This window comes from Manacus candei, unplaced genomic scaffold (assembly GCF_025592945.1).
Source record: "Manacus candei isolate 608988 ecotype Guabito, Panama unplaced genomic scaffold, ASM2559294v1 h1tg000018l, whole genome shotgun sequence".
NCBI classification, from domain to species: domain Eukaryota; kingdom Metazoa; phylum Chordata; class Aves; order Passeriformes; family Pipridae; genus Manacus; species Manacus candei.
The window spans coordinates 10,940,018-10,960,081 of NW_026138066.1; the positions used below are offsets into that span (position 1 = coordinate 10,940,018).

At 43.2% G+C, this 20,064-nt stretch overlaps 1 protein-coding gene across 2 annotated transcripts in view; it reads right to left on the reverse strand.

The window, feature by feature from the left end:
* The window catches only part of CHST11 (carbohydrate sulfotransferase 11), a 158,566-nt gene extending 138,885 nt beyond the window's left edge, over positions 1–19,681 (reverse strand). The window contains exon 1 of one of the 2 annotated variants that reach the window (XM_051784397.1): positions 19,381–19,681. In XM_051784397.1, coding sequence (XP_051640357.1) covers positions 19,381–19,498 — 118 coding nt within the window. In that variant the 5' untranslated portion in view covers positions 19,499–19,681. The remainder of the gene's footprint in view (positions 1–19,380) is intronic. The other variant, XM_051784398.1, reaches the window with a different exon arrangement.
* Positions 19,682–20,064: the final 383 nt, after the last annotated feature.

Genomic DNA, 20,064 nt, shown 5'->3' on the forward strand with positions numbered 1-20,064 from the left:
AAGAAAAAAATAAATCAAGTTTTCCTAGAACCACCAAAAATTATATGTTGTTCGGAGCATGCTGGAGGTCAGAGAGCTTATACTAAGTTTGGAATAAAAAATTACACTAAAAGAAAACCCTTCTCATCTCTGTCCACATCACAAAGCATGCCCAGCAAGCCTTTTCTTGAGAGCAGACCCTAAAGCAGCTTCGACCAACACAGATCCTTTTGGCTTTCAGTACTTTTTGTGCCAGAGGGAGTTATAGAGGTGACTTAGAACCAGAACAGTTTCAGCACCCATTCCACATTCAAAGCTTTTTAAATTCTTCATTAAAAAAAAAAAAAAGGAAATCTTGAATTTATGTAATTACATCATCTCATTCTTGCCGAGAACGCTTCCAAAACACAAGAGCGATCACATTTGGATTGCTAATGAGGAAAAAAACCTCTTTCTGAGCTCTTTGGATCCTGCCAAAAAAGACACATCCGTTATTGCCAAATGTTTCATTCTTTGCAATTTTTAAACAGACGTGCCTCTTCCCTGTACCCATCTTTAACTGGCTCTGTTACAGTCCACTCCAGACTGACTTACTGGAACAGGAAAATAGAAGGAAGAAACTCATTAAAGATGACAGTAAATCTGCTTCTTGCTGAAACTCATCCGTTCTGACGGAGTCAAGGTAGGGCCACACTGACAGCCCACTGAGAGGTACATCTGGCTGCAACTGTGCCTGCTATCAGCTACTCTGACTTTGCCACTTGTTCGTACCCACACCTCCCCAGCAGCTCACCACACCACGCTGACCTCCTGGCCCAAGGCATTAAACACACTAACAGCTACTTGGGGCATGTGCATGAATGCACACACACCCCTTCAAAAAAATTTTTCTGATGAACTGCCTGCTCAGACAGGCATGTGCCAGAGCAGTGGGGCAGGAACAGACAGACCAGGGCAAAGACAACAGGATGCAGGTGACACACATGAGGTGACATACAGATAACTCATGCAGAAACACAGACAGGGTTCAAGAAAATGAACAAACACCCTCTTCATGTGCATTTAATTGTTTTACTCTCAATTCTTTTCACAAGTATTTCCCTATGCTCTCCACTTTTGACCTCCTGACAGTCCCATGCTGTTTGTCCTCACCTCCCACCTGTCACACTGTAGTATCTGTAGCACATCACACAGGTAAGGAAAGGCAGGAAGATGATTCTATGCAACGACTGTTCTTCCCCACTGGGAATCAGACAGAAAACTTCAATCTCCACTTCAGCAATGCCAATAACTTGAACTTGAAAGCTGTGTCTGTAGAGGTGATTTAAAGGTGTAACTTACAGCTACAGGCATGTCTGTAAGCATGTTTCTAAAAACATTCTCTGCATTGGCTTTTCATCACTGTATTAGCCATAAGCACATTAGTTGTATGCATTGATGCAGTGGCAGCTAAAAGCTGCCATCCCTCTCAAGGCTACCAAATCCTGCACAGCCTCCCTCCCTGAGAGAGGGCAGCACATCCCTACTCACAAATGCTACAGTTTCAAACACAGATAAAGCTGTTGCCTTCAATCATCCATCTTTTAACTCCATAGTAACGTTTCTCTTTTGCCAGAACTCTCCATGACACTTGCACTTTTTTATTCTTACTGAGGTCTCTACTTATACTGCTTACAAGTACACAAGGAGTTTCACCTTCATCTTCAATAATTCTTTTAAGCCTCAAAGACTGAAGATTTTCAGTACAATGGTGAATTTTTCACTTCAAGTTACAATATGCAACAAAAAACCCACTTTAAAACAAGATGCCTCAGTCTGACACTCAAGTTTGAAACAAAGTGATATTTAGGCTTTGATCCTCAATCCCAGCTCACAAGTCAGCTTTGGAACCACATCCAAAACTATCAAGGACCAATCACCTAATCAATTTCAAACATGACCCAAATTGTCAGTCTTGCAATTAAGATCTGCTCTGTAGAGATTAATGTTGTATAAATTGACATAAATTTAAATTCTCTCTCCTGAGAGAGAATTTTAAATTTAAATTCGCTCTCCTAACTTTTTACATTCAGATCACTTGACAAACCTTCCATTTAAGCTCCAGTTAAGGTTTGGCTTCACTAGAACTCCAGGCTCAAGACTGAGCTCTTGGATGCCATGAGATCTGTCTCTTTTAGACTAACATAAATCAGAAGAGGGTTTTTTTGCTGATGATATATGAAGATAAACCAATATGCATTTGTTTTTCATGTCAGTGTTTTTCCTTCTTGCCCCCTTCAAAACAGGAGCCTGCAGCTTATTTCTATCATTGTAATAGTCCCTAGCAAAGCCAAGCAGCATGAAATAAAAATATCAAACAAATCACACTGGTCAGGTTTGCTAGAAAAGTCCTAAGAGACTCTCCTATGGCTTCTAAGTATTCTTGGCCCTCCTGTCAAGTAACTACTTCTGTTTTCCAGCCCTGTGCACAGGTGAAAAGGTCTTCCTTAAGACATTGTCCCTGAATAACATATTTCAGGAAAAGGAAAAGCAGTCAAATACAAGACAGAAATTACAGCTAAGAATAACTGCAGTGGTAAAACACAAACCCTAACCACATTAATCAATAATGCCTCTTAAAAATGCAATCTTTAGCAGTAGAAAGTAGCATACTAAATTGCTCATAAGATTAATAAATTCCTGTCATAATAGAATTGAGTGACACAATTGAAAATTAGGGAAACTTGTCCTTACTACTAAAGATAAAATGTTCTCACTGTTACCTCCCAATTTAATCTGAAGTATTTGTTTGCACTGATAACCCTGCCCCTAAGGTGGTGACTATCAGAATGAAAAGCACTGCAACACAGAAAAAGAATACTAATTTTCAAATTAAGGATACGTGGAAAAAGGATAAAAATGTAAATTAATAATTAAAATTTTAGTTACTGGTTTATTATTTCATTACAAACTTGCAGAATCTGTTGCTAGTTAGGTTGACACTTCTTGGCTGAACCCACATATGTTTCTTCTGCTCACTCCTTTGGAAATACAATTCCCCTCCCTCCAAAAAAACCTTCTGCAGAGCCAAGTGTAAGGAAGCCCCAGTGAGCATCTGCTCCCTTTTTTCATACTTACAAAAAATGCTTCTCTTGCCTTAATATCAAGCTGCAAGCAATGGGTCAGAGTACACTTCCTACATGCACCCACAGGTTCCAGTGGTGTTCTTTATTTCATTAAAGCATTTCTTTTAACAATATTAGGTTCAGTAACCTCTTTTTAATTATACTTAAATTCTGACTCAAAAAAAACCTATCTGGTGACACATTTCTCCTCAGAACTAATGCCCACTAATGGGAGTACTTGAAAATCCAGCATTTTTAAAGTAAGATCTAAAAATCCAATTAGGCATGTGCTTTGATCAGGTTTTGCCTGCTTCACCATCAGTTCCAGCTTGAGAGGCATACGTACATTAACCATAAGGAATGGCCCAGCATGGTGTAGTTTGCATGCCAGCACCACCACAGCCAGACAAAAGGGCCAGCAGGTTCACAGCCGAAAAAGAGGAAGCAACAAAAGCCACAACCTTCGACGTTCTTGCACATCATCAGCTTACTCTGCCAGAGACCATACACTTCAAAAGCCAGTCCTGCCCCTCTCTGAACACGTCCAAGCTACATGTGTCAATTTAGCAGAACATAATTGGTTTTCCTTTGAATAAATATTCATGATGAAACAGATTCCCCTAGTAGGCTCTGTCTACATAATGCCTTTCCTTTCCACCCCAAAGCATCTTCACATTTAACATCCAGATCTGGGAAGGTCTAAGAGCCAAGACTAACTGTAACCCATTACACAAAACATGAAACCCTTATGATTATGGTGGCAGAGCAACTGGCATAGCAAATTCTTCTCACTGCCTATCATTCTGGGCTCCTGTCTCTGGGCTTCTCTGCAGCACAGGGCCATCTGTGATGCCTGTCAGAAGAGCTTTTTCGGAAGTCAGTAAGTTAGTAGATCATGAAAACGAGCTACCAAACCTACTGCCACGGCCCTGAGGGCACCAACAGATCTCAACTGCCCTGACCAACCTCCCTAGAGTTGCACCTCTGTCACCAGGACCACCTCTTCCTTCCCAGCTTGCTTGTCCTTCCTCTGCTCTCATTGCCCAAAGGCATGATAGTTCAGTAGTAAGCCTGGAGCTTAGTAGGTTGAACTTCTGGCTCCTCCAACCACTTCCTGAATAGTTATGGGCTTATGCTAGGAAGAAGGTTAATTTTTCTGATTTGGCACTTTTACTGCAACCTAGTCTCCTAGTGTAGCAGATGACCCCCAAAGCCACTGTTAGCAGCACCATTCCAGAACAGCGCTGGGGCAGAGCTCATGCCAACACAGATACCCTGAGTCCACACTGCTCATAGAGCCAGCTCAGCCTAACAATTTACAGAGCAGGACACCTGCCTGCCCTAGGAAGGAGGCCAGCTGACCAACTCACCAAGCACAAGCTCATTGTATTGGTTTAAGGCATCTCAAGGCAGACAGTGAAGAACACAAGTAGGAAGCTATGGACAACCTATGCTTGGCTTACCATGCTGCAGACATGGATGTAAGTACCCTTACTCTGATAGTAATGGAAGTGTGAGTGTTTTTTCTGTCCATACTTTGGAGCTCCCATGAAGCCTGTATCTGACACAAACCCAGTTCAAAGCAATTGCAGAAGTAAAGTGGTAATTGGGGTCACACATGCTCACACTTGAGTTGGAATAAATCCATCAGAATTATCAGTTTTGGTAGCCAGCAATTGTTTTCAAGCAGTAACTTGTCTTCCTATTGTGCTGGTGCTATCCCCTACCTATGTTGAACTGGACAGGTTCAGACCAGCTCTAGTAAATATGTTGCCACTACCTGTCAGGCACACCAGATCTGGTCTGCAGTGTGCCTACCCCAGGACTCTGCTTCAGCAGAGCCATAGAAGTGAAGCAGTCCCTGGCAATGCAGAAGAACAAGAACAGAAGTAAAAGCAAAGCAGGAACAGACTCCTCCTTCCTGACAGCTAATTGCTATGGTCCACTTGAATATGAACTCATCTTTGCACCCTCTGTTCTAAATCAACATCCTTCACAATAAGTTCCAGTTATACTTTAGCCATGAATGCAGAAACACAAACACAGGGTTCTCAGATCACATGTACAGAATGACCTCATTGCAGCCGCCTCACTTGTGTACGAGAAAGTGAGACACATTTGGGGCATAAGCACTCAACTATCAATTTTGAACTCTCAACCTTGTATTGTACTGACAGATTATTGACAGCCTGGGAAAACAAAGCTTCCCTACTTCCTGGGGTCAACCTCTTCTCCCTAAGGGCTAACTCCTAACAGACAAAAAAAAGCAGCAATTAAATAAAATCCAAGTCTTATTCACTGAACTTGACAACGTTTTCATGTTAGAAAACAGCAAACCCACTTGCCAAAGGGCACAGGAACAGATGGGAACTGAAAGGGCTATTACATAAATTAAACATGCAAACACTGGTTGTCTGCTCAAAAACCAGTTCCTTTAATTTCCACGTGTGCTGTATTTGATGTGGCCATAGCATTGTTCCCACATGCCTTCACTTGAGAAAGATGGGTGTACATTTTTCCAGTTTGCTACATAACTATGTCGTGCTTAAACTGCCTACAGCTAGAAAATATGACACACATGACAGAACCCTGCTATTTCCAGCAAGGAAGTTAAAAAAAAAAAAAAAAAAAAGACTCTACACATATTTTTAGGCTATAATTGAAATTTTAAAGTAGTCCCCCTTCTGAACATTCAAACACTGATGTAGTGTGCTGGCAATCGACTACTAGCCAAAACTTATGACAGAGTAACATTTTTCATAATTCAATGCAAAATTAATCTCTGACAGATGAGCAAGAAGCAAACAAACCCCAGAATTTCAGACCCAGGTATCTTTTTTTGCTATACTTGTTTGACTATGAGGGGGACATGGGCAGTTGCAGATCAGCAGGGAAAGGAAAAGGCTGGAAGAAAAGTATTCCTAGATGCCTTGCAGCACTGACAAAAGGTCTATCTCTTCAAAATGCCTCACTGCAGCTAACAGACTCCAGTTGTTAGTCCTATGCAGTTCTGGGAAAAAATCACATATGTTCAGCAACATAGATGGGAAGTTTTTTGTTTATGTTTCCAAGACTGAGGCAGAAAATACCCTTTCAAATATATAAAGTAGCATCAATTTCCCCACCTTGCACTGCATGAAGCATTACTTCCAATGTCCCAGACCTTCACAAGAACTGAAAAAGATGCTAGATTTAAATCTGAGGCGATTCTGAGCAGCAGCAAACACATCCATGAAATGCTATACTAGGGCTTTCTGTTTCAAGGAATGAACATCAGTAATCTCCCACAGCCACCATAGAAAACATTGAGGTCTAAAAGGGAAGGATCTGGGACAGCATCAGCCAGCAGATGCAGCCCATCACACAGATAGCTCATGTTACCTTCTTGATAAGTGATAGGAACTTTGACCTTAAAACTGCAATAAAATAAAAACGAGCAAAGTGCAGAGACAATGTGTCTTACAGAAAGACAATATTTTAATTTACAGCTATGTTAGTAATGGATGTGTGAGTAAAAACCCAGGATGCCTCATGCACCTCACCCTTATCAACACAAGAGCTTTGCTGACATCAGGAGACCATAAAAAGGATATGGTTTCATTGTATGCACTCTTTTTTCTTTTCTTCCTTGTTTTAATAAACTAAGATTTGCTGGCAAAACCTCTAGTAGACCTGGACACAAAGGCAAAAGAAAACAAAAAACAAAAACAAAAGAAAACAAAAACACTGATCATCAATCCAGTAAAACTTCCACTGGCAAAAGCTGTCCACGCTCAACGCTATCTGGAGTAAGACAGGCTTGTTATTCTGGAAAAGAGATTCTAAGCACAGGCATGGCCTCCACCTCAGTTTGTTTATGCCCAAACCATAACATCTCAACAGAAAGTTGTATAATGGCATTGCCATGACACTTCCACCTAGATGACTAATCTTCTGTGTTGAACACTACATAGAAGGTGACCTTTCCACACAAAAGGCTGCCTGTTGCCTAACTAGTGCAAGGGAGAAGGTAGCTGAGTAATAAAGTAGTTGAAATGCTGTCTCCATCAGGCAGGAAAGAACTGACAGGAGAAATCCAGTTCCTGAGCTGCAGTGTCCCTCTTCCTTTAGGCAACACTATGCACCTAGTCAATGACTATATCTCTCAAGCAAGGGAAGCAGCAGAGATATCCGATGTTTCCTATGGAGCAAACTTTCGCTGTACTCAGTTTGAAAAGGTGAATGTTTTGCTTCTTGCTTCCAAGCTCTATTTATGCAACCTGCCTTCAAGCTGGCATGCCATGCTGAAGTATCAGAAGCCACCAAGCAGAATTACTTCCCAAGAGCTTTGATGTTTTTCCTTCAAGCATGCTTTCAACTTCTGATCGAGAAAAGAAAGGCCATTCAACATTTTTCAGGGCATACACAGGGAAGATTTACACTTTAGAAATCTAAACACAAAGGCCAAACACAGTGAAAAATTAGAAACAATAACTGTTTATGCCTCTGCTCTGTAGTATAACCAGAGAACATCAGGACTTGGATGCCCCGGAGCACAACTCGTGGTCTCATGGAGGCAACACTTTGTACGGAGGCATTCAAAAGGAGCTCTCAAAGCCCCATGTATCTGCAAGAGGAGCATTTTCCTGGCAGGAGCACTTCAAAGGACACAAGACTGTTCACAACAGTCATCCTCACAAGCAGAGAGCACATCTGGAGGGGGCTGCAGTGGTGTCACTTGGGCTGAGTGCTGGGCCTTGGGTTGTACTGTGGTCTCTTTCAACCCTATAGGAGGCTGCAGCCCTTGGATCACACAAGCTCAACAAAACCATCCTACCATCCAGTTTCATTCCTGAATGTGCCACTAAGCCTGGTGGGAAAACGTTTAACAAATCCCTGCACACATACCCTTCCTGAGCATGCCTCAGTTTCCCTAGCTATAGAGTGAAAAAGAAAAAACTTTTAAGCCTTCTGATTAAATTAAGTATTATTACCAAAGAAGTAGATTTGGCCCCAAATTCTCAAAAATTTCCAGAAACACTGCTCTTGACTTCCTGCTAGTGAAAGCTTTCGACTGCAACAGACAGCAAGAAAGCACAGATTTGACATAAACCAATATGCAACACTCATGGATTGATGTTCAGTAGCGTTTTTAGGCTCCAAAAATGCTGGAAAATACACCAGGCATAAACCATTCTGGCAAGGTAAGAGCAGCTGAAGTACAATCTGATGACAAGAGATCCCCTCACAGCTGGAAATGGAACATGAAATAAATCTCCTGGTCACATCCCAATGAATGCAGAAACAAGCAAAAGGTCTGAAGAGTACAAAGAAAACTAAAACGAAGGGGGAAAAGCCTATAGACAGACTGGCAGTGGGAGAAAACCCAAGCTACTCTGGACATACAAGAATTATGGTCTGTTTCCCTTGGTGCCCAACCACACTGGGGGGAACAAGAAGCATTTCTAGTTGCACAAAGAGTTCTCACAGTAACGTTTTACCACACTGGCTATAGCATTCTTGAGATGGATGAGGCTGTAAGTCACTGACATTATACTGATATATGGGCTTTGTGCATTACTAATCATTCAGACACAATAATCCCATGTATATTTTTGTTTTGCAAACTATCCTGGCATCCATCCTCTGAAAAAATTCTCCTTTCTCTACTCTGGAAGATTTTAAGTGTTCAGGAAACTGGCACAGACTGGGGGAAAACTCAGCAGAAACACTGGTGTGTTCTGTGGGGGAAAAAAAAAACCACAGGAAAAAAAAAGAAAAAAGCCCCACAAGCTGGCTCAAGACAATAAAATATGAAGACAATTCTAATTAAATCATGTCTGTTTTACATCACCCATTTCAGCTCATTTAGTATCTCAAGAATTTCATCTCAAAATAGTTAACAGCTCCAGAAGCCCCAACTTTTTCCCGGTTTTTTTCTTTAATGCAATTACACTTTTGCTGTCATATCAGAAGTATTAATAGCCTTTTCCGTGCAAGATGGAAAAGCTCTATAGCAGGACAAGATTTCGACCATATTGATGATCTGCAAGTTAATGGTTACATACAGCTTATCCATCAATGTAATTTCTACTGAAGCTATTGAAAATAGATGCCCCTCCCTTGAATACTTCAAGCATTCATCTCTATAGGAAAAAAACTTCCATTCACCTGACTGCAGAAAAGACTCTGTGAAGGATAAATAAGTGGGAAAACAGAAAAGTAAAGCTGATATTCTACTGTATATTGCTCTGTAGGAAGACACAAAGGGACAAATAATGCTTTTTGTTACAGTACCTTTGATCCAGAATTGATATAACCAAGTGAATGGAACTGATTCAGATTTACAAGAGAGAAACAGTTCAGAGCTCCACCCAAGCCTGCAATCCTATATCTCTACCTCCACAGGGGATGTGTGCCCTTTATGAAATTCAAAAAGCCTCTGCTCTAGCACAGTAGGCCTGACCCAGTACTCACTAAAATCAACTGAAAAGCAACCACTGACTTCTCCAGTCCATCATTCAATCCATCCACCAGCAAATTCAAACCATCCAGTGTACTCCTTTCGGAAAAAAAAAATAATAAAATCTTATGGCTTACCCAAAACAAAACCCCAAACCCAACAGCCTAGCAGGGAGCTATGTTCATCCTATTTGAGCTTCCCTAACCTTGCCACAAAGGACGACCAAGTCTGATTCAGGAAGGAATGTAGAGAGGCAGAGATCATCTGGTATGATCCACGGGATTGCCAGTGTCATGGTGGCAGGAACTTTGCACAGTGTCCAGCTGACTGATCCTGTAACAATTACTAAAACCAGTGAGTGGGACACAGCAACACCTGGGAGGTTAAGTGCCTATGTCTATAGTCACCCTTGCAATACACCGTTATCTGGTGTGCCTGTCCCACTTGATTAACAGTAATGTCAACTTCATAATTACATGCACACATACACATGCTTAATTCTAAAGATAAAGTGCTTATTGCCATCTGGAAACTCGAATGCATTTTAGAAGTTAATCAAGACCAAAATACATAATCAAGATAGGCTTTATCAGTTTTATATTTATGACCCCAACTGACACATGTTATTAATCACCAAGTGTTTAAAAGCATTAATGCCCTCCTCCTCTGTTACTATAAATTCCATGTTCCCACTTCCAATACAGGCTGTAAAAATACAGATCACTAGACGGACATATTCGGCTCCTGGTACCCACCAGCGTGGGTGCAGAATGTGCTATTCCATGTCAGGTCACTTCAGATAATACAGACATTTTTGTTCTGCCTGCATAGCAATCAGCTTTAAAGCACTATAATGCAAATAGTCTTTAAAAGGATTTTAACTACCTAAAGCTCTTTGTTTTAAGACAAGGTATTACAGTAAAGATCATCCATAAGATCCAATTATAGTCACCTTATTAACTATATGTCTACCTTGCCTAATTCAAAACCCCCTACAAGCTATCCATTTTAAACCTTTTGATTCCCTTATACAATCATTTATCAGCCAAAAAAGCATGAAAATGAGTAGCTACAATGTCATTTATTAAATGAATTCAGAAGGCATTACTCTGAGGGTCTTGAAACCTACCTTTTCACCATCTACAAAACGTATCTTGAATTGTCAGTGTCTTAAAAATGAATAGAAACTGTTCACTTTTAAAATAAAGGAAAAAAATCCCATAGTCCTCTGCTTTTTACAGAGCACAATGTGTTTGAAAAGTAGATTGAAACCCAACAAAGGCTTTATTCCTTGTGGATTTTTATATGTGGACTCTGCAAGTAAAAACTATTGTCTCCCACCACTCAGACATAGAAAGACATAATCTTTTGATATTAAGATATTTTAATATGGCATATTTTAGCCTGAGACAATGCTCAAAGCAGCAGCAGCAGTTCCTCTGCAGATTAAGCACAGCTGAGAAGGATGATATCCTCCTCCTTCACCTACTAGAGAAGAAAGAGAAGGGGGGCCTGATCCTGTAAAACCACACATCGATCACTTTACTCACATCCTTGAAATCAGGGCTACTTCTCACCGCAAAACGAAGAGCAGACAACATTTACAGGATGTGAGCATTTTGCACCTGTTTTCACCCAGTGCAGTCCACCTACCTTTGTGACATTTGTTGGATAGAGTTACCATCTCCCAAACCCCCGGAATCACAGTGCTGTGAGAAATTCTGCTCAATTGCATTGTTTGTATTTTCCATTTCCCCCAGCACCTTCTTTTACGTTTTTTCATAGGAGTGTGAAGCCATTGCAGCAGTGATTGATAGTAATGGAGCAAAGTCATCCTTCAGTGTCTACAGCCTGGCACAAACAAGATGAAGGCTACCTTGAAGAGGCACTCTTACTGTTTAAACTGATATACTGATAAACTACAAAAACTGCTCTTTCACGGCCTAGAAAGAATTCATAAAATCATTACATCTCTCAAGCTGAATGTTTCCAAACACGTATAAGTTGAGAAGGAATAACAGAAACAAGAAACCACACTTACTACTCATTTCAATTAGTAAAATAACAAAGGCACCTATGTGGAGCACTTGGCACTTCTGGGATTTCTTTTAATAACAAAGAACTTGATACTCCTTACAGCATCCTTGTTAGGAGAAAGGGTTTGCACTTCAGAAATCAATGTATTTGGATTACCTGGGCCACCAACTACAGATTTTGTAGGGGGTGTGAAGTTGGGTGAGTGCACAGGCACACTCATGCACATTTGTGTGCATAGCCATCTTTTTTTTCAGTCAGCATTTTATAAGTGCTCATACTCATCTTTTTTAATCCAGAGGTTCAAATTTGCCAGGGAAAAAAAAAATTAAACACTAGGTTTCCAAATCTAGCCTCAGTGTCAGTCAGTATGTCCTAATGAACACTTTACTTCAAATGTTCCAGTAGCAGCCATCTAATTTTATTTCTTTTAAATAAAATCCTCCTTCCGATGCTTACAAACTAAATGTTAATGCCTCATTCAGGACCTCATCTCTAGTGTGTAAAATTAATATGCCCAAAAGCAAATCTATCATTTACTTTCATTGCCAACATTAGGCACAGTGTAAAAAGCAAACAAAAAAAGCATTATGATTTTAAAATTAAAAAAAACCTCTAGATATTTAAATGTTAAATGCATAAGGCAGTGAAATTTCTTCAGTACTAGGAAGCCTCCCTGACTGATGTGGACACAAAGTCTCCTTACCACAAATTAAAAAATGTTTGTGCTGCACCTACTTATAGCATGTGGTTTATTCAAAGTCCTGTTATCAAAGAAATGAGAGTCCTATCACCCACTCTGGCTCTCTGAGACTTGCTGCCACAGAGCTTTCCAATCGTCTAAGTTCACAGAGTGGAACAGGTAAAACAAGACACACCCGCAATCCTCCTGCTCTGTATGAGGGGTTCCCCACCAGCCTGCAGGGACCAAGTTGGACATCACAGAACGGGCAGAGCAGAGGATACAGACTGCCACAGGATAGTCAGCACCCTCTGTGCACTTATTCCTTAAAGATAAGTGCTCATTATCTGTGCATAGGTTGCCTTTCAGTAGGTACTTCCAGTGATGCTACAGGTGGTGTGACAACCTGAGAGGACACTGGGGAGGGAGCTGAAATCTAACCCAGGCCATTCAATTTCAGATTGACAGAAGGGAACGGATCCACTCCAGGCAATTTCATCAACAGCTAACTCCTTATGAAGGAGCACACAGAGAGGGCAAGAACACAAACCATATTTGTTGACCAGCGTTAAATGAAAAATGGGGGATAACATTATGCAAGAGAAGCAACCCAGAGTCTAAACACATATGCAGTAAAATTTTGATTTATCCAGGAGACCTTATTTTCAGGTGCCAAACAATTACATGAAAGTGGGAAGATGCTGCATCCTCCACTGATTACATTCACAAAATTGAAATCTAAGAAAATCCCTATGTCTGGAGGCATGAACCAGATATAATTAGGAACCGAATTCTTTCACTCATCCACAGTAGTCTCTGGTGATTTCATCTTCTAGTGAAGAGCATGAGGCTTGTGCCAGAAACACCACTTTTTCACATGCAAGCATTCTATCTGAATATTGAAACACAAATAATGAGGAATTAATCGAACTCAACAGTTTGAATTGCAACTGTAAGGACAAATACCTCATCCACAAACATATCATAGGAATGGACTCCACAGGGAACAGGAACATCCAAGAAAACAAGAATGTGCTTTGAAATGTTATCCTTGTAATACAGTAGGTGGCTACTGAATCTAAATGACCCACCACAGACATCTCTTCATCTTTATCCTGGACATGCCAGGTCTACACAAGTAGATCATTCCTGAACTTGATTTTATTCTGTTAATGTGAAGGGGAAAACTCCTGCTCTTTTCGCTTTCGATTTGAACTGGGCCCTGCACCCGTGCATCTATGTTTGATTTTATGTATGTTGACACTCGGACAAGAGACCCACAAATCTCAAACGTTTGCTTTGAACAACACAAACAATTAGAAAGAAACATCATCAGATTCAAACTGTTGTGTCCCCCAACCCAGTCCTTAATTCCCTCAGGATCCACTTAGAGTTGATACATAATACATATGCATCAGCCTAAAAGGCTTGAGAGGAAAAAAAACTGTGCTGGAATGACATTCACACAAGGACGACTGCAGCAGCTTTGTCAGGGAGGATTTGATATAGTACATCTGGCAACAGAGTCAAACAAAATACAGTAGTGCTGGCTTTGGAAAAAGTAACATGAATCTAATTTCTTCCAATTCTCTGAACCACTTTTAGAGTTAGTTACATAGTACAGTACAAGATAAACTACCTGTCACTTCTGAAAAGTAATGGAAACAATTTAAGAATTCAGAAATATGCTCATATTTCTGAATACGAGATAAAACTGAGATACCAGTTGCACTCAATCAACTGTATAAATTTGTTCATAAAAAGCACTGGGAATTTCTGCTTTGTATGCTTTTTTGCTAGGGAAAAAACAAAGTTTCCATTCACATTGACTTTATCTCCGAAAAAGTTTCTTTAGCTAAGTCATGATACTTTTACATCTGTGAATAGAATGTCAGTGCTCTGAAAGTCAGCACACAGTTTCTCAATATTGATACACATTAATATAAAAATGAAAAGCTTATAAGAACCTATATGGTAAAAAAAACATAACTGTGAAGTAATAAATATTCTGAGACGTTAAAATGTAAAAAGACATTACTGCTGACAGGAATTACCCAGCTAATTCTTACTTATACACATTGAGAGAGAGATTTTTATTTCTTAAGGTCAGCAAGCAGTTGTTGCAAAAAGCTACACTCATACGTGCTGTGACAGAAAAAATTGCTCTTGTAATATTCACTAATCAGGAAGATTTTCACAAGATACAAAGAGCAGTTTAACTCTCAACTTAAAGGAGTTCCGGACAACCAGTACCTTTAAGAAAAGGGACCAGAGAAAGTTTGCTCACACTGATGACAGTTGCATGGAAATCTATGAAAAGCTTGTAGGGACACCCACACAGAGATACAGCACAGTCCCCTCCCAGGCACACAGTGGGGTTTCTGCCTGCGACTGGGGGATGGATTTCATTGCATGCAATTAAATGAGGGCCAGTTTCTTGTGGCTGTCAAATGAACTCCATTTCTCTGTATCCCAAACAGAATAATTTAAAACCAGTATACAGGGTCCATCAAAGGAATGCCACACACCCACTGCTTTGCAGATCTCATTCTTCTTTGTAAGCAGAGGAGAAAGCAAAGATCAATTGCAAGATGGGAGACTGCTGCATTGATTTTCAAACAGAATCTTCCATCAAAACCAATGGTGAGCTTGTCTTCAGATACAAGTTAAAAAAATCCCACATGGTCTGAGTTGTTCTGACATTTAAGCAAAGGTAGTTGTCACCTATCAGTCACACAAGGCTGCATGTGTAACTGAGATGATCGTGGACAGGAGGCAAGTTTGAGGATCTAACCTTTGCTAGCATCTGTAGGAGAGCAGTGGAAGTCTAAAACAGGACATGAAAAACGGAGCAAAAAATTTCTGGACGGGGGAGGGAATCAGGTTAAGAATAAGTTAGTTTCATAAAACTGTCTCAGGTAAGATAAGGATAGCACTAATTGTTCTACCTATACGAGGAATTTCACATCTTGAGGGATCCTAACACAGCACCAGTCTGACTCCCAGCCTAGCAGAGCAACTCCTGCCTGCACTGACTGACTCACAGTCCCCCCGCTCACTGCAGCTGGGATGCCTACAGAAGAAAGCAAACACATCTGTGAAAGTGTAGGCAGGCTAAAGACTAGTGAGCAAACTGATTTCACACAAAAAGCAGCAGATTGGCTGTCATATAAAACCCCAAGACTGACTTATTTCACACAGACACAAGATCCAGGAGCATGGAGCAATAATCAACTTGCATTCAGTTAGATAGATAGAGTATAGCAGGAGAGTGACAGGGAAAAGTATTCTGAGCAAGAGAGTTGAGGAAAATTCAGCTATACATTGCTATATGTCCAACTCTAGCAAACACTGCAGAATGTTTATCCAGAAAAGGCTAGACAAGGGAGATAGGAAAACACACTGAAGTCCCTGCTACCATTTCCTCCCTCAGGAACAAACAGACCCTGAGACAAGCCACAAAATCTTCTTTACAGTGCTCCTGAGCACTGGAGAGCAGCACCATTCACCTTCCTCCACCAACAACTGGATGGCAAACCTACTTGGGGAGGGTGGGTTCCTAGCTCATAAGCAATCTCTGCTAAAATTCATATAATGCAAAGGTGTATTAACCAAACAGCACATTTACCACTGACTTCTCAAAGAATGGGTACAGAGCCATAAAAAAAAAAAAAAAAGTAAAAAACACCTGATCTCCTTCCAATATGAATATATTAGAAGGGGCACAAGGGACACACATCATAATCTTTTGGGAAGATAAAGCATAGCTCATCCTCCAAGCTTCAGGCTTCGTGTGTGTGTGTGTGTTGTTAGGGTTTTTTGTTTATTTTGAAGACAGGTTTCTGTTAACTATGTCATTTTTTTATTTATTTATCCCAAAGACAATAAAAAACTGTCAGCAGAAATTTGTCTCTCATGTTTCTAGCAAGAGTTCCACACTCAGACCTCCTAAACCAGAAAATTTCCATCTTACAGACGAAAAGTTGCCTTACCCCCGAGGGGATTGGACTCATCATTTGGTGGCCTTCTAGCATCTTCCACCTTGGCTGTCTCACATCTAAAATCGTTCAGAAAACTTTGTAAACGGAGTCTCCTGAAATTTGCCAAGAGAACCCGAAGGGTGAAGAAACTGACAATAAGGAGCTGACACTTCTTGCAGAGAACTTAATTGAAAACCTTATTTTCCATCCAAAAGGTTAGGCAGGGAGATTTTCATCTAATTCTGATTACAAGAATAACACACTATGTTAGTGTGGTTAAGCTACCAACAACAGTGACACTGGCGAGTCAGAGTATGAGAGACAGCTCCCTCCTGCAGCTGTCCAAAGACATGCTTCAGTGGAGACCAGCCAGAATTTAGAACACCCTCCACAAAAAAAAAAAGGACATTAGCCAAGATTTTGAAAGCTCTTAATACCTCCAGTCCCATCCCACCTGACATGCACTCTGCCCAGGGTCTCGCTCCAGTGAATTTACATGTACATCAAGAAGGATTATGAGTATATCTTAAAATAAAGATCTAATTCCTAAAAATTATCTGCTACCTGACAAATATCACCTCGACAGGTCTACTACCTCCCTCTCTCCTGGCCCTCCAAGAACTCTACATTCATCGATCACTTGCGCTACCAAGACGGTAACACACACAACTGCACAACAGACACCTGGCAAAGCAGCTGTCCGAGCCTTACAAACCACGTGTAACCCAAATGGGCACACTCTATATGGGACTAGAGTAGGGCTTAACAGCTGTCCAGCAGTTTCCACAATAGAAACAGCCCACGTGAAAAAGCACAATCACTTATGATCAAAAAGGTACAATAGGGGTTGTGATCTGTTTATTTCCAGATCTACACTACTAGCATTAACAACCTAAATACGTGTCAAACAGAAAATGGGTGCATGTTATCCTCCTGGTGATTTTACAGCATCACATTCCCTCCTCGGAGTTCATGCTAAATCCTTTGAATTGTACTAAAATCTCAACCTATTTATAGTTTCACAATACAATGAATACAAAGTCATAATCTCCAACAGTTAACTACAAAGCACACTGAGAATTCTTAAAAGACAATTTTTCTACATTCAAAAATCCACAGAAGAAGATTTAACCTAATCTCTCACCTACTGCATGCTGAGTTTGTGTTCCATCAGTATAATTCATCTGAAACAAGGAGAAGTAATAACTTATGGTCAAATTTTATGAACACATGTGCAAATTATATTATCTGAGGAATGGCACCAATTAAAATATCACACTTCTATTAAATTGGTGAAGCTGTATTACAATCAACAATTCTGCAGAGTGCCTTAAAGACCTGAAATAAAGCCTTCTCCAGGTCTGCTAAGGACTGAGCACTCCTTGTGAAGCCAGTAAGCATCGGGCAGATACAGCAGGAAAAAAAAGATATGCTAATTTTTCCAAGAAGTTGGCAGGTATTAAGACAGATGGGCAGCATACGAGAACACATTCATCAAGCAAATGATACCAACTCTAGAGGAGCAGACAGCTGGTAGAAAAACACCAAACGGGACCTGGCTTCACCACAAAACAGCAGAGCTACTGATTCCTAATTCTATCAGTGCACTAAGGCTCTACCATTTGACAAAAAAAGTCTCCAAAAACTTTACGGAAAAATAATTTTTCACAGAATAATTTACGTTGGAAAGGATCTCTAAGATTGAATCCAACCATTAACCCAACACTGCCAAGTCCACCACTAAATTACATCCCTAAGTGCCACATCTACGGTAGCCACAAGGAGCGAAGGAAAGACTCAGACTGAATAGGTCCTTTTTCTTTTTACCAAATTGCAAGTCCTTTATCATCTACAACTATATGCCTGTAGCCAGGACACCTGAGAGCTGGCAGTAAAGATTAACGGGTACAGATAAGAAGACTCGCCTGCCGAGGAGTGTGGCCACTCTGTCAGCTACAGCTGTTGGCCCGCTAAGAGCTATCACTCCCTCTTACAAGCCTCGTTCCTCTGTTCAGCTTGTCAGACCCCTCCAAAAAAGACACTGCAATTTTCATCTCGTTTCTCCGGTAGGAAGAGGAAAAAGTGAGACAGACAGACAGACAGAGCAAAATTAATTCTTTTTGCCATGCTGGACAGATTTCACAGCCAAGCCGCACAAGGCAGCCTCTCTGCAATCCACGACGGGTCTGTGCGCCCAGCAGACACCGCATGAAGTTTCCACAGCCCAATTCCACCTTTATGTGAATCAGCAGCTGACCTATGCGCGACTTCCATGAGAGCACGCACCCGCTACCCCTAGTACAGCTCCATCGCTAGTGTCCACCGAGCTTGTGAACTGGAAAACTAAAGCCGCATTAGGTACCCAGGAGTGTGGATCCGAGGTGATCCACGCACCCCTGCACGGCGCTCCGCAGCCACGGTCCCTACGGACACCCGTGAGCAGCCAGCGGCTCCACCGGAGCTCCTCAGCCGCCCGAACACCCGGGACAAGGCAGGACCGGGCAGCAGCGCCCCCGGGCAGGGACGGCTCGGGCCGGGCAGGGCAGCCGCCCCCGCCGCTCCGGCCAACTCGGGCAGCCGGCGCGGAGCCGCCCGCCGGCGATGGTGGGTGTCCCTGCCCGGCCGCGGTGTCCCTGACACCTCCCAAAACGAAAAGCAGGGAAGACGAAGGCCCGCGGCCCCACACAGGCGAGGGGCCAGGGGTCCCGCTCCCGGCTGGAAGGGACCCCCAGGGGGGCCGGGCAGCTCCCGGCGCCGCTCTCCGCCGCCGCAGCCTCGCCAGCCGCTGCCGGCCCCCGTTCCCCTTCACCAAACGCACGATACAAAGAGGAAAAAATAACAAAATTCTTAAATAAGCCAACTTTCCTCCCTCCCGCGGGAAGTTTTTCTGCGGGGGGGGGGGGGGGGAGCGAGGCGACCTTCCCGCGGCTGCCGCGGGCGGCGGCCGGGACGGGGTTGCCGAGGGCTGAGCCCACCGCCGCCGAGCCCCGCGCCCGCTGCAGCGGCGCCGGGGGACGAGAGCCGGGGCCGGCGGCAGCCACCGAGGGCTCCCGGGGCGCCCGCCACCTGCGCCGGCGGAGAGCGGGGCGGGCAGTGAGCGGGCGCTGCCCTCCGCGGGGCCGGCGATGCCGGTGCGGTTTTGCGGTGCCGGTGCCCTACCTGGGTGCAACATACTTTGGAAATAGAAGATGACGAGGATGAAGGAGCCCACGGAAGTGACCAGGACCATCCTGCACACCCGGTTCATCCTCATTATTTCCAGCACCGCCGGCTTCATGGCGTTGCCCGGCGGCGCAGAGAGGGGCGGCGGAGCGCGCACGGCTGGCGCTGGGAGCCGCTCCGCGCCCGCCCCGCTCCGCGGAGCCGCCGCCGGAGGATGCCCGGGCGCCCGCGCCCCGCACGGGGGGCGTTAATGCCTGCGCTGGGCGGGACCACGCCGCGCGCAAGGCGGAGGGGCGCTCTGCGCCGCGCGGGGGGAGGCGGGCCAGGCGGGGAGCCGGGGCGGAGCGCGCCCCCCCCCCGTGGCAGGGGGAGAGATGGTCCCGCCCGGCGGCGGTGGCGGCGGGCGGGGACGCGGCTGCAGGGGCGCGCCCCGGCACCTCCCGGTCTGTCCCGGCCCCGAGCGGACGGGGCTGCCGGCACTGCCGGTGAACTTGACCACTTCGGGGTCACGCTCGCCCTCTTCAGGGGCTCAGGGTCCGGGCAGGAGCAACCGCCCCCGCCTAGCTCTGCCCCGCGCCCGGTTTGTGCGGAGAAATCCTCATCTCCCACTCTGGTGGTGCCTGTCACTCTGCTAACCCTAAATGCCACCTTCCAAGTGTTCTCTCGCCCCAGAGGTTATGT